The sequence below is a fragment of the Barbus barbus genome, assembly GCF_936440315.1.
Source record: "Barbus barbus genome assembly, chromosome: 21".
NCBI lineage: Eukaryota > Metazoa > Chordata > Actinopteri > Cypriniformes > Cyprinidae > Barbus > Barbus barbus.
In genome coordinates, this window is record NC_136749.1 from 29449843 (window position 1) to 29464742 (window position 14900).

The following is a 14900-nucleotide window of genomic DNA, read 5'->3' on the forward strand; positions in this document are numbered from 1 at the left end:
AACATATCAGTTAATAAAATATAGCTTTTTTTTTTTTACTGTAAATTTGTTTGAACCTAAAATCATGCAGCCATATTTTTCATACAAATCTCACATCATTTTTTACAGTGTAGTAGAGGCTCATTTTGGGTGCAAACATCATTAAACCCCTTATAATTGCAGCCAGTCTATTAATATAGTTCAGATATAGTTTGTCGTGAACAAGCGATAGATATTTGGCAATTTGTTTTCAATACAACTTCCAAAAATGTTTTTGATGATTAAGTTAATGTGTAGTATTGTGTAGTTACATGCATCAAACGAATTTGATCCCACAAACCCATTTTACCCAATATTTTTGTTGCTCAAAAAGTAGAGCAAGACATGAGGCCATGAGGGAATGCATGAATTAAATAATGTACAGCTTGAATGCAACATAAGCCACTTTGGATAAAGTGACCAAATGCATAAATGCAAATGTAATGTAAATGAAATATGTTCTTACAAATTAATTGGTTGAGATTGAAATAAAGTCTTCAGATGGTTGTAAATAGATCCACCAGGGAAGCTCACCATGACCTTGCGTAGCTTGTAGCGTTTGGAGCGGATGTCATCCATGAGCATCTCGTACGGCGTGAGCTGGAACTCGATGGGCAGCGGGTTATACTGCCGCTCCTGCACCTTCTTCAGCTTCACGCCGTTCCTCAGATCTCGCATCACCTGCACCCAGAACCACGCCTGACCGCAGCACACATGCGCCAACGCGTTAGACAGACTATTCCAGAATGTTCCAGGGCATTTTCAACATAATACACATCATAATATTCCAAGGGAATGCATGAACATGATAAAATGGATCATTCTCATTTGTGAACCTGGACCACAAAACCTGTCATAATAATACATTTTTCAAAATTGAGAATTATACATCATCTAAAAGCTGAATAAATAATCTTTCCATTGATGTATGGTTTGTTATGATAGGACAATATTTGGCTGAGATACAACTATTTGAAAATCTGGAATCTGAGGGAGCAAAAAAATCTAAATATTGAGAAAATCACCTTTAAAGTTGTTCAAATGAAGTTCTTAGCAATGCATATTACTAATCAAAAATTAAGTAAAATTTACAAAATGGCTTCATGGAACATGATCTTTACTTAATATCCTAATGATTTTTGGCATAAAAGAAAAATCTATAATTTTGCTCCAGGGTCACATTTATGTTTCTTATTAAGTATCAACATCCCAGCTAACAAAAATGTGTTCTAAGAATTTTTGCTAATGTACCCATTACGCAATGAAAACATTATTTTTGATGTTTAAAACGACTAGTATTTTGAGTGTTTTAAAAAACTTTAAGGGACCGTTAAAGCCAGAGAATCGGAGGAAAAATCTTGTCGAGCACCTTAATCGGTCCCGATGTTCGGTGCGGATTATCTGGTAATGTGAGGCGTTCACAGATCGAACCTTGCACCTCCCGATCTGCTCGCACACAAATCGGGGCCACCCCGATCATATCAAACATGATAATCTTAATAATATCTTGTAGTGTGTGATGCGCCTCCATATTCAAATCTTGTAGTGTGTGCATGATTTGAAGGAAGAAAATCGGCGAAGATTCTCCTTATGTGTGTGTGTGCTGCAGCCAGATTTAATTATCGGTTAGGATTTTAAAAATCCTGTAGTGTGAGCCAGGCTTCAGGGAACTTTCCATTCAATCATTTTGCAAACATTATGGGAACGTTACTTTTGAATGTTCTCTCAACGTTCTAAAACAACATTTAAAAAACGATACACAAACATCCAACTGAAATATTTCAGACAAAAGTTCCATTAAAGGATACGCTTTTGTGCCAATATTTTGAGAACATTATCAAACACCAAATAACTTTGAATGAACGTTCTTTAAAAGAACGTTTGTTCATAACTTTGAGAGATCCTTGTCAGATAGTTCCCCGTTAACTGGGATCATCTCAGATGCTTCCCCTTGAATTACATCGGAGAAATAAAAATAAATGCGTCAACTGTTTATAATGTGGATAGCAGCTCAGATCAAGTCACGTTTATATATAATGTTGCACAGATTGTTTCAAAGCAGCTTCACAGTACCTAATAAACAGGAAAATAAAAGTTAATGTTGCAAAAGTCATCAAATCCACTCTGCAAAGACATTTGTGTCATTATTCAGCTCATTTCAAGTTTTGTTCACATCCAATCGCTAGTATTTATGAATTTTACTGAATATTAATTGTCTTTTAAACTAAATTGGATGGGGAACAAATAGAGCCAATCAAATGTCTCCGTTCTTTGAATGGCAGGCCACTTACCCAATCAGCATTCTGCAGCTCGTTTAGCTCCCTGCCAGGTTCGTCAACAGTGTTTCCCTCCATCTTACGCAGATTCTGTCCAATCAGAGTGAGACAAAACATTTCAGAGAGCAGCTGAGTCGAGCAGAATCCTCTAGAATCAGTAAGCAGTGCATTTCATTGCAGCTGCTGCATGTGACCAAGTCTATTATTACAGCCGACAATTAGATGAATCTCACCAAAGCTATCAAGAACATGTGCAGGTCTTATTTCACCACAACATCAAAAGAAACAAACAGGAAATTACATTTTGCATTAGGAAACTGAAACAGATTTTTTTTTTTTGCATTTTGACATTATTTTCCTGACAATTAATGCCTTTTGCAAACGCACATTTGTTTCTTTTTATGAATTTACAGGTGAGATAAATAAAGGAAAATATATATTTTTTTGCTACAATTTTCCACTGTTTTAGGACAGGACATCAGAACTTCCACACATTCACTTGTCATGCATGTTTAGTTTTGTCATTTTAAGTAATTTCCCAGAAAATATGAAAATATTTTCAATCAAGTAAAATATAATTAAAAATATTAACAAAAACTACAATAGCATATCAATAATACTAAAATAACTGATATAAATAGTATATATAATATTGAAAACTAAAATTACGGTCCCACTTTATATTAGGTGGCGTTAACTACTATGTACTTACATTTAAATTAATAATTTGATACACTGCACGTATTGTGTTTTTTAAAAATACCTATATGTAGTTACATCTGTAATTAATTTCTGTAATTACATTTATAATTACACTGTTGCCCGAACCCTTACACCTTAACCAACCCTTAAACCTACCCATAACCAGCAAACCTGTCCCTAAACTTACCCGCATCCCACCTCAATAGCAGCAGAAGTGTTTTGCAATAAAATATAACCACAATAAGTACATTGTACTTATTTTCTGATGTAAGTACATAGTAGTTAAGATCACCTAATATAAAGTGTGACCAAAATTACTAACAGGAAATAAATAAAACTAAAACTGAAATAAAAATAAATCCTAAATAGTACTAAAAAACGAATAAAATGATAAAACACATGACAAATGAAAACAGAAAATAGAAATTAAAATGAAAATAGAAAAAATATGAAAATAAAAAACAAACTCAAAACATTATAAATTATGATAGTATATAGATAATGTCACGGTGCACACACGAGGAGGATACAGGAACATGGAGACGAGGATAAACTCAAAATAATAGGCTTTAATAACTCCAAACAAGGCAGGGCAAGACAAGGCAAGGCTGACACAGACAGGAACACCGGGGAGTAACGAGCTGAACAGACCAAATCAAACTGAATAGACAGGACTATGAATACACAGGATAATCACAGATAACGAGACAAACACAGCTGGACAAGAATCAACTAATAATTACACTAAACAAGGACAGGAAACAAACCAAATATGGACACAAGAGGCGGGAACACATGACAGAGGTCTGACAGATAATGCTAAAAAAGAAAGAAAAAAAGAAATAGGAAATACATTTTGCAAAAGGAAAATTAAACCTGTTTGTTTTTTTGCATTATTTTCTTGACAATTAATGCCTTTTGCACATGCATTTATTTTCTGTTTATGAATTTGCAGAGTAATGAATTTACAGGTGACATAAATAATGGAAAATATATATTTGTTTGCTATGATAACTGTGATGTATCTCTGATTTACTTTGATTAACACAAAGAACAGGATAACAGAACCTCCTCATATTCAGTTGTCATGCATGTTTAGTTTTGTCATTTTATCTTAAGTCATTTCCCCCTGCAGCTGAGCCCAAACAGTGGCGTCATTTTTAGTTTGGAAATAAAAGGCTTTATGGTGCGGTAACAGTAAACCCTCATGGGAACGAGCACTGAGGGAGACGGTTTGTGAAGGCGGAGTGGCTCGACTCATCTTACATTCAAAACCCCATAAAGAGGTGCTGCAGAGCCACAACAGGAACAGATATACAGAACGTTAGAGGATGATATATACAGAATAGCTATTATAGCCCAAAGCATATAAACAATTAGGACTTGAAGGCAGGCTTTAAAAAGGTCATATCAGACTTTTTTCTTAAAGTCCACATATAATGTTAGTCAAGGTTTCTTGCACCAACAGCTGTAATTTAGTTTTTCATGATCACTGTCCATCCTCTCTCAGGCCGTTTTTGCTGCTGTGCCTTTAAGACTTCTAGGCAAACAACCTTTTTCATGTGAAATGAGATCAATGGAGACAAATTAGATAAAATAAATTTCCATCTCTCCCAGGTCTGGGTTTTATGTTTCCAGTTTTATATAGGCCATGATATTTGTCTAACACATTATATAGGGCACAATCAAAGGAAATATGGAAAAGTCACCATAACATCTAAGGTCAAGCCAGCAATAAAACCAGCTGTGACCCTCTTCCACATATGACATCATTACATTTATTCAATCATAAATAATCTTATAAGAGCAAGAGCAAAAATGTCAAACCACATATCAGCGATGTTATCAAAAATAACATATATTTTTTTTAATTATTACAAACATTTTTGCAAATACAAATAAAGCTGATATTAAATAAAATATTATCATTACCTAAAAATAAAAATAAACCATAAAGAAATGTACTACTTGAAATAAAATGAACATCAACTGAAATAAAAATAAAATATTTAAAAATTTAAAAACTTTTTATTTCGGCTAGTTGCCAAAGCAACATTTTTTCATTTCTGTTATACACTAAATAAAATAAAACTAAGAAGTGAAACTTAATACAAACTAAATAGATATATTTTTAAACAACAATAATAAAAAAACACAATTAAATTATTAAAACTTTAAAATGGAAAAGAATAATAAATAAAAACCTAAAATTACTAACTGGAAATAAAAACGAATAAAAATGACAACAAAATTACTAAAACTTTGACAAAATTTAAAATGAAAACAGAAAATATAAAAAATAACACCTAATTCAAAATATTTACACAACCTATAATGGAATATAAATTCTACTAAAATAATACTGATGCAAATATTAGATGAAAAACTAAAATTACTAACTGGAAATAAATACAAACTAAAACTGAAATGAAACAAAAAGAAATTAAACCTATATAGTAAAATTTAAAAATAAAATAAAACTAAATTACAAAACAAATGCTACAAAATAAAATGACAATTTTTTTTTAATATAAATAAAAGCTGATTCAAAATATTCTTTAAAACTATAGTAGTATATAAATAATATATGTCTCAGATATAAATATGTAAATCTATTGAGAGGAGAATGGGATGAATCTCAGGAACATATCATTAAGAATTTAGCTTGATTTTGGGCTGAAGTCTAACCTGTGGATCTGCTCTCACCTCTTTGGCGCTCTGGATCTTCTCCAGGAAGGTGCGGAGCTCTTTGGTCTCGGCGTACAGAGCTCGACACACGGCCTGGTAGTGATTGGGTGCATCGGCCGGCATGTGCAGGTGAAGGGTGCACAGCTACAGACAGAGAAGAGAGCAATTCATTCAGCTACATTCAGTTTCACACTATAATGAAGTTCATGGTAAATTATTCATCACATAGATGTCCGTGTTGGGAATAAACAATGAATGTTTTGAACAGGTCAAGAGGAGACACATTGATCTGTAGCGCGGCATACGAATGTGTCATAAATGAAATAAATGGACAGTAGGTGTGCGGTGAGTCACTCTTGGCTTCCTCCTGGCAGCAGAACGTCCGTCTGCAGCCCATTAGTGCGACAAAAACATCAACACGGCACTTAAACACACACTCATAAACACTCACACTGTGATCAATTGATCACAAAAAAATGGTCTGTGAATGAATGCATGTGTACCAGAGAAAAATAGCTCAGCCCACACTGAGAGCTTGTGGGATACAGTTTCAGTCAGTGATTAATAAAGGCACATTAAAGTAAAGAAAACCCATACATAATGTATATATATAAGGGCCTTTAGAAAAAGTTTCTATATTTTCATAATGCATTTTTATTATCAGAATCAGAATCAGAATGAGCTTTATTGGCCAGGTATGTTTACACATACAAGGAATTTGTTGTAGTGACAGAAGCTCCACAGTGCAACAGAAAGACAGTAACAGGACAGGATACAGATAATAAAAGAATAATATACAAATATCCAAACAGGCAATGTACAAAACAGCAAAAACACAATATATATTATAGACTATGTATGTACAGGTCAAGTATGTGCAAATTAGAAATGAGAAAATAAAAATAAATAAGTGAGTGTGGTGAATGGATAGTGTATTATAGTTGTGTGTTCCACGTTTATTGAGTGTTCATGAGATGGATTGCCTGAGGGAAGAAACTGTTCCTGTGTCTGGTCGTTCTGGTGCTCAGAGCTCTGTAACGTTGACCAGATGGTAACAGTTCAAAGAGGGAGTGTGCTGGATGTGAGGGGTCCAGAGTGATTTTACCAGCCCTTTTGCTCACTCTGGATGAGTACAGTTCTTGGAGAGTGGGGAGGGTTGTACCAATGATTCGCTCAGCAGTCCGGACTACCCTCCGTAGTCTTCTGAGGTCAGATTTGGTAGCTGAGCTGAACCAGACAGTTATTGAAGTGCAGAGGACGGATTCAATGATGGTGGAGTAGAACTATTTCAGTAGGTCCTGTGGCAGGTTGAACTTCCTCAGCTGATGAAGAAAGCACAACTGCTGGGCCTTTCTGACAATGGAGTCTATGTGAATATCCCACTTCAGGTCCTGGGAGATGGTGCTGCCCAGGAATCTGAATGACTCCATTGCAGTCACAGTGCTGTTCATGATGGTGAGTGGGGGGAGAGCAGGGGGGTTTCTCCTGAAGTCCACGATCATCTCCACAGTTTTGAGCGTATTAAGCTCCAGGTTGTTAAGACTGCACCAGACAGCCAGCTCCTTAACCTCCTGTCTGTAAGCAGACTCGTCACCGTCCTGGATGAGGCCGATCAGTGTGGTGTTGTCTGCAAACTTCAGGAGCTTGACAGAGGGGTCTTTAGATGTGCAGTCGTTGGTGTAGAGGGAGAAGAGCAGTGGGGAGAGTACGCAGCCCTGAGGAGCTCCAGTGCTGATGGTACGAGTGCTGGATGTGAATTTACCAAGCTTTACTAACTGCTGTCTGTCTGTCAGGAAGCTGTTGATCCACTGGCAGACGGAGGTGGGGACGGAGAGCTGCGTTAGTTTATTCTGAAGGGTTTCTGTGATGATGGTGTTAAAAGCGGAGCTGAAGTCCACAAACAGGATCCTCACATAAGTCCCTGGTCTGTCCAGATGCTGCAGGATGAAGTGCAGTCCCATGTTGACTGCATCATCCACAGACCTGTTTGTTCTGTAGGCAAACTGCAGGGAGTCCAGTGATGTCCTTGAGATAAGCCAAAACCAGTCTTTCAAATTATTTCATGGCTACAGACATTAGGGCCACAGGTCTGTAGTCATTAAGTCCAGTAATTTTGTGTTTCTTTGGCTCTGCCAACTACAATGTCCAGCAAAACATCCGAAAAATCTAAATCCGGTAAAAGATTTTGTGGTGTGTTCTGCCGAATGTTCAGCAGGTCATCCCTGGTAAAACTGATCATATTTGAAAAACAAAAAACAGGAAAAACAAACAAAAACAGTACAAACACTGAAGAGCAACGCACAATAGCTGCCATCAGCGGCGCCATCTTGGTTTATGCATAACAGCAAACGATTAAATGTTAAATTAAATCGCCATGACATGAATGGCAAATTTACGTTTTATATTAACCACCTGACATTTGAAATCTTTTATGGAACTTGTGTTTATTTAAAAAGTTCTGCTGTTACGACTCTAATTTTAAAAAAATTGTTATATTGTAACATTAATATTTTAAACCATTTTTGCACACATAAACATACAAAACTTTTAAATACTTAAGATTTTTTATGTTTTGGAAAGAAGTCACTTCTGCTCACCAAAGCTGCATTTATTTGATCAAAAAAAAAATAACAGTAAAATTGTGAAATATTTTTACAATTTAAAATAACTGTTTTTATGAGAATGTATCGTAAAGTATCATTTATTTCTGTGATCAAAGCAGTATTTTCAGCATCATTACTCCAGTCTTCAGTGTCACATGATCCTTCAGAAATCATTCTAATATGCTGATATTAAATCAACTTAATTTTGCACATTGCACAAGGACACTGAACTGGTCACTGAATATCTAATTAATCAATTATTTAAAGATAACGATTGTCAGATTGAGTGATTATCATAGTAGTTGTTAGTTGCAGCCAGTCATGTGACATCCCTGTTGCATAATGTCTACAGTCACTTTCTATAAAAGCCTCTGATACCTTGATGATGTCCCGGTAGCCGCGGATACGGCAGGGGCGGGCGGGATCCCCCTCGCGGTCATCCTCGTCTTCCTCAGTGGCGGCATAGCCTTCATCGGCACAGGAGTCGCTATCTGTGTTGGCCACGTTGGTCATGAGGTCGATGAGCTGCTCAAGCGGCGGACTCAGCTCTCGCTCCTCGCTCTCCTTCAACCCGTAATCCAGAGCCTTATAGATCATGATGCCCAGAGACTCGATCACCTGCACACAAACACAACCCAACGATGCATTAACTGCAAAAAAAGCATTTTAATAATCAGTATGTTTGTGTTGTTTTTCACAAAAAATATATGAATGTGCTTCAAACTAGATATGCAAGAGAAATTAAAGAGATAATTCACACAAAAATGGAAATCTGTCATCATTTACTCATTTACTCTTGTTCCAAACCTGTATGACTTTCCTTTTTCTGTTGGACACAAAAGAAGATATTTTGAAGAATGTTGGTAACCTAACAGTTGACGGTAGCCACTGACTTCTTTTTTTTCCCATTCTATGGAAGTCAATGGCTACCGTCAACTCTTTGGTTGTCAACATTCCTCAAAATATCTTCTTTTGTGTCCAACAGCTGAAAGAAATTCATTAAGGTTTGGAATGTATGGTGAGTAAACAATGACAGAATTTTCATTTTTGGGTGAACTATCCGTTTAAGGCTTGCGTTAGAGAATATAACTTAAAATATCTTGACAATATTTCTGGTCCATACAGTGAAAAGTTGGTGAATTTTCGCACTAGATTCAATTCCAGGGATTTTAGTGCACTGGAATGAGTCTGAGTTCATGAGAAGTGCACTTAATACTCAAATAGGGATATTTGAGACACATTCTTAATCGACACAGATGCACCAACCTAATTGCAAAGCCTTTCTTGGTTTATTTATTTATTTTTTACATAAGAACATCAAATAGACTTAACACATTTCGTGCCACAAGAACCCTAATGCCTCCAACAACAGCAGGTTTCAGGTTTTTCTTTCAGTCAATCCTGATGCAGTGAAACTTCCTCTGTGACCTGATATGGTGAAACTAGTCTGCTTATATTGTGTAAGGCCTGTTAAAACACCTGTAAATGGCTGTAAGGCGTCAACAAACCTTAAAAGGGTTTGGTTTCTTATATCACACTTAAACATAGTGTGTCCTGACTCTACTTTAGAACCCAAACCTGTAACCTGGGCTCAAAATAATATTGGGTTGTATGTTCTTTTACCTTGTGCAGCTTTGTTCTAGGTTTTGAAAAAGAGTTCACATTATATTACAGTCAAACTGGAGTCAAAATACTGTTGAGTTTGACTGGACACACAATCTTTTGATATCATCAAAAATATATTTTCTTCTCGCTTATACGAGCGGATAATCAGAACAGTCCTGTGACCCATTTTTTGGGCTGTGATGGACCAGTTGAGAACCACTAAGATAACGGGATAGAGATGAGATCTATTCGGTCACATTACTGAATGACTGTTAGTTACAATTGTTAGGCTATTTAATGTAAAAACAAGCTCCCAAATTAACAGTCCTCATTTCCTTTCCAAGCAGTTACATGACTTATTGTTTATTTTCTAATATGCAATGAAAAAATGTAAAAGTCACACAAACACGCACTACCGTTAAAAAGATTGGGATCAGCAAGATTTTTTCTTCTGCTCACCAAGGCTGCATTTATTTGATCAAAAATACAGTAAAATCAGTAATATTTTGAAAAATTATTACAATTTAAAACAGCTGCTTTGTGTGGGAATATATTATAAAATATAATTTATTCCTGTGATCAAAGCTGAATTTTCAGCATCATTACTCCAGTCTGCAGTGTCACTTGATCCACTGTTCATCAATTCAATGCATTTTTGCTGAATAAAATGAGTATTAATTTCTTTTAAAAACTTTTAAACAGCTGTGTATGCAAAATGAATTGGAATCATTAATTAAAATGGATCAATACTAGCTATCACAAGAGAGATGTACAGTTCTGATGGAGTATTTGATAATCACATATACCAATGAGCACCACAAATAAAATGGTCTTTACACTGGTTTATAATATAATAAGATGTTCCTTCCTGTATTTTATTCAGAGTTTAAGCATCTTTCCACATGGTTAATAATAAAATCTTTTGCCCTTAGATGGCCTGTGATCAATACTCATATGCAACTTCCATCCTGGGGTCCGTCCAGTCATAAAGAGCGCTTTGTTACTCTTTGTGATGTTAATCAGACCCCAACAGTTTACCAACAGATTCTTAAGAAGAATTTCATCCAGAATGCAGGAGCCTGCAGTGAAGCAGACAACAGACTCATTCACTGCGATGTCCAGCAGCCCATTACATCCACAAACACAACCACTGTAATAACTGCTTCAGTTTAGAAACTGATCATTAACCCTGAGACTCTCATAAAGAAAATAATCAAGACCGAGGTTATGAAGAGCAACTGATGCTCTGTCTAAACAAAAGATAATAACCAAAAGCAAAGAGTGGAATATGGGAACTGCATCTAGTTCATGTGTCTGATGGATGTCAAATAACCCAGTCCAGTGCAGTATGCAGATTACTCTGCACTACTAAAACAGAAAGAGACCGACTGAATGAAATAAAAAGCAACTGAACACAGAAAACCCAGCAGAATACACGCTTCTGCTTCTGGAGCTCTAGTGCAGTTTGATATTAAATGCCTTGCACAAAACTCTGAACACTTCTTGCTGTCTGTCAGAGAAAGCTTCTGGAAAGCTGCTTAACAGGGATTTGACTATGGACTGAAGTCTCATACACACATAAGATGGGTGTGTTTGTGTCCTTATACACCAGCATGCAGTGCTAGACCTGTCACCGCTTCTGTCAGGGACACTTCCTATTAAAAACACATTAAAGTGACAATTATTCACATTACATAAGAGCACTGAGCCTAAACTACATTCAAATGGACATATGTTTGCTGGACTATTGAATGATTGATATATACACTACTGGTCACAAGTTTGATTTATATAATTCAGCAGAAAATCAGCATTGATCAGCATGATTTCTGAAGGATCATGTTATACTGAAGGAGTAATGATTCTGAAAATTCAGTTTTTATAACAGGAATAAATTACATTTTAACATATATTCACATAGAAAACAGTTCTTTTAAATTGTAATAATATTTTGACTGTTTTTTACTGTATTTTTGATCAAATAAATACAGCCTTGGTGAGCAAAAGAAACTTTTAAATAAATTGAGATTAAGCACCTTTCTTTAGTAAATTATTTAATTCACAAATATGCTCACTGCCACATTTATTTGATGAATGCCCTGCAAAAGAGTCCATAATCCATAATAACGCTTCCTCCAGTGAAAAAATCCATCTTCTGTTGTCTCTTACATAAAAAGTGTTATTATGGATTATGGACTCAGATTTTAGTTTAAAACATCTTAATGATGGATTTGTTTCAGTTTTTGTCTTCTCAAGATGTTAACTGATGGACTGGAGTGGTGCGAGTACTATATCATGACAAGTATCGGCCATTGACTCACAGCGACTGAATTACGCTGAGCTGAGTTACGTGCATATATAAAAAATACTCAAGTCCGTTACGCAGTCAGCTCTAGTCGATCTACTGAACACATCATAAACCTGGAAGGTCAAAGATGCGTCGGGTCTATATGTCTCTAACTGGCCTTTAAAATGTCACCAGCTGCCGACATCAAATTAATGAACTTGTGGAGTGGCAAGCCAGCCGAGAGACCAGAAAACATGACCTGCTGCTGAAAGCTCACATCTGAATATAGAAGAACACAGATGGGCTGCAAACGTAAATAAAGTATACATGTGACCCTGCCTGGACCACAAAACCAGTCATAAGGGTAATTTTTTTTAAATGTTTGAAATCATCTGAAAGCTGAATAAATAAGATTTCCATTGATGTATGGTTTGTTAGGATAGGACAATATTTGTCTGAGATACAACTATTTGAAAATCTGGAATCTGAGGGTGCAAAAAAATCTAAATATTGAGAAAATCACCTTTAAAGTTGTCCAAATGAAGTTCTTAGCAATGCATATTACTAATCAAAAATTAAGTTTTGATATACGTACGAAATTTACAAAATATCTTCATGGAACATGATCTTTACTTAATATCCTAATGATTTTTTGCATAAAAGAAAAATCTATAATTTTGCTCAAGGGTCACAAATATTAGATGAAAAACTTAAAAAGCAATACTGAAAAAATTAAAAAATAAAATAAATGAATAAAATTGACAAAAGCACAATACAAATTTTCTAGAAATTAAACTGAAATTTAGACAAAAACTGAAAATATTAAAATAAAAACCTATTCAAAAATATTAATAAAACTATATCAAACTCTTTTGTTTATAGCAATACCCTGGCAATCACCCACAACACCCCAGCAACCATTAGCAACAGCTGGAAACACTTAAAAGGAGTTAAGAATTTCCACATGTTACAGATCCATTTCAAGACTGAACTAACAAGCATGTTTCTGCTCATTCACAGATGCTCACGCTGTCATGAGGAATGAGCCGTGGCGTTACTGTGCATCACTCACCTGTGTGGAGGATCGGCTGGGATTACGCACACCTGTGGGAGAACAGAAGAGATGACAGTCAGCAACAGATGAATAAGAAGTCACACTACATCCCTTATGTAACTGACTGTACAATCCGCAGCGCTGTTTGTTCTTACATAAAACAACTGACGGCTGCAAACGGGATGCAGATAATCTTTATGCATCAGAGGAATAGTTCACCCACAAATGAAAATTTAAAGATAATGTACTCACCCTCAGATCACACTTCATCAGATTTGGAGAAATATGTCATTCCATCACTTGCAGTGAATGGGTGCCGTCAGAATGAGAGTCCAAACAGCTGATACAAACATCACAATAATCCACACCACTCCAGTCCATTAGTTAATGTCTTGAGAAGACAAAAGCTGAAACAAATCCATCAAGATGTTTTTATCTCATTCTGACGGCACCCATTCACTGCAGAGCATCCATTGCTGAGACACTGATGCAGTGATACATTTCTCCAAATCTGATGAAGAAACAAACTCATCCTAATCTTGGATGGTCTGAGAGTGAATACATTTTCAGCAAATGTTCATTTTACTGCCAATATCAAACTATGTCAGTTGGTTTTGATTGAATATGCAAAAACACATGACAATTCCGAAATCCACTTAATCTCACACTATTTTTTGCAGCAGGACAAGGCAAATTCAGCAAAGAAACAGATCTCTCCTCTGTTATTCTGCAGTCGACAGCGAAAGAGTAACATGTTCACCACCGGCACTTTTGACAAAGCAACAACTCTGCCTGGAAGCTGCAAGACATATCGATCTTGACAGCATGTCTCATGCGAGAAAACAAAAGGCAAAGTGAGCACCTCTTCTCTAGGAATATCTCAGAGATCTGCAAAGTATGCAATGAAAAGTCATAAATCTCAATACTAACTCATGCATTTGTCATCAAACGATCTGTGCTGCTCCACATTCATTTTATATCTCTATACTCTTACTGTACGACAACTATGGAATTATTCTCCTATAGTGAAACATCTGAATACACATAACTGCAAACTCCATTTAGTCTCCTGAGCAATGAAAGAGAAATATTGCTCTGAGCAATAAAATCATCCTCTGGAAAGGCATCAGTTAAATCCATCTGTAATAAATAACTGTGGATAAGCTGCAGTGAGCACATTTCATTATTATCAGCAGCACTTCAACACATGAAACGATTAAAGCATTAGGGATATAGCAAGGCCTAAAAAGATTTTAACGTCATTCTCCATTCAACACAGGTGCCTAGCAGGTCAGTTTTAGACCAGTGTTATTTTAGTATCATTACTATTAGAGATAGAGATACTATTATAATTCCTATTAATATTTTGATTTTTTTTTCTTTTTATATTTTCATTTTAGTTAACATTTTAGTTATTTTGTTGTGCATTTTTGTAGATTTTAAATATGCATATACATTTTTTTATACATTTTTATTTCAGTTTTAATTGCTTTTTGTAAATTTATTTTAGTTATTTTAGTTTAAACTAAATGAAAATTAGAAATGATGCCTGGGCAACAGGGTTACTATAGTTAACTAAAACCATAAAAAAAAACTTTTTGTTTTGGAAATAAAATAAACTTTTACTTTAAAAACTACTACTTTACTCTTAATTATTTTATTTCAGC

The 14900-nt window shown here is 35.5% G+C and overlaps 1 protein-coding gene across 1 annotated transcript in view; it reads right to left on the bottom strand.

The window, feature by feature from the left end:
* The window catches only part of LOC306886882 (protein spire homolog 1-like), a 31880-nt gene that overhangs the window by 14539 nt on the left and 2441 nt on the right, over window positions 1–14900 (bottom strand). The window contains exons 3-7 of the mRNA XM_079444237.1: window positions 13252–13283; window positions 8666–8905; window positions 5703–5828; window positions 2310–2384; window positions 553–717 (exon numbers count right to left, since the gene is read on the bottom strand). Of these exons, the coding sequence (XP_079300363.1) occupies window positions 553–717; window positions 2310–2384; window positions 5703–5828; window positions 8666–8905; window positions 13252–13283 (638 nt within the window). The remainder of the gene's footprint in view (window positions 1–552; window positions 718–2309; window positions 2385–5702; window positions 5829–8665; window positions 8906–13251; window positions 13284–14900) is intronic.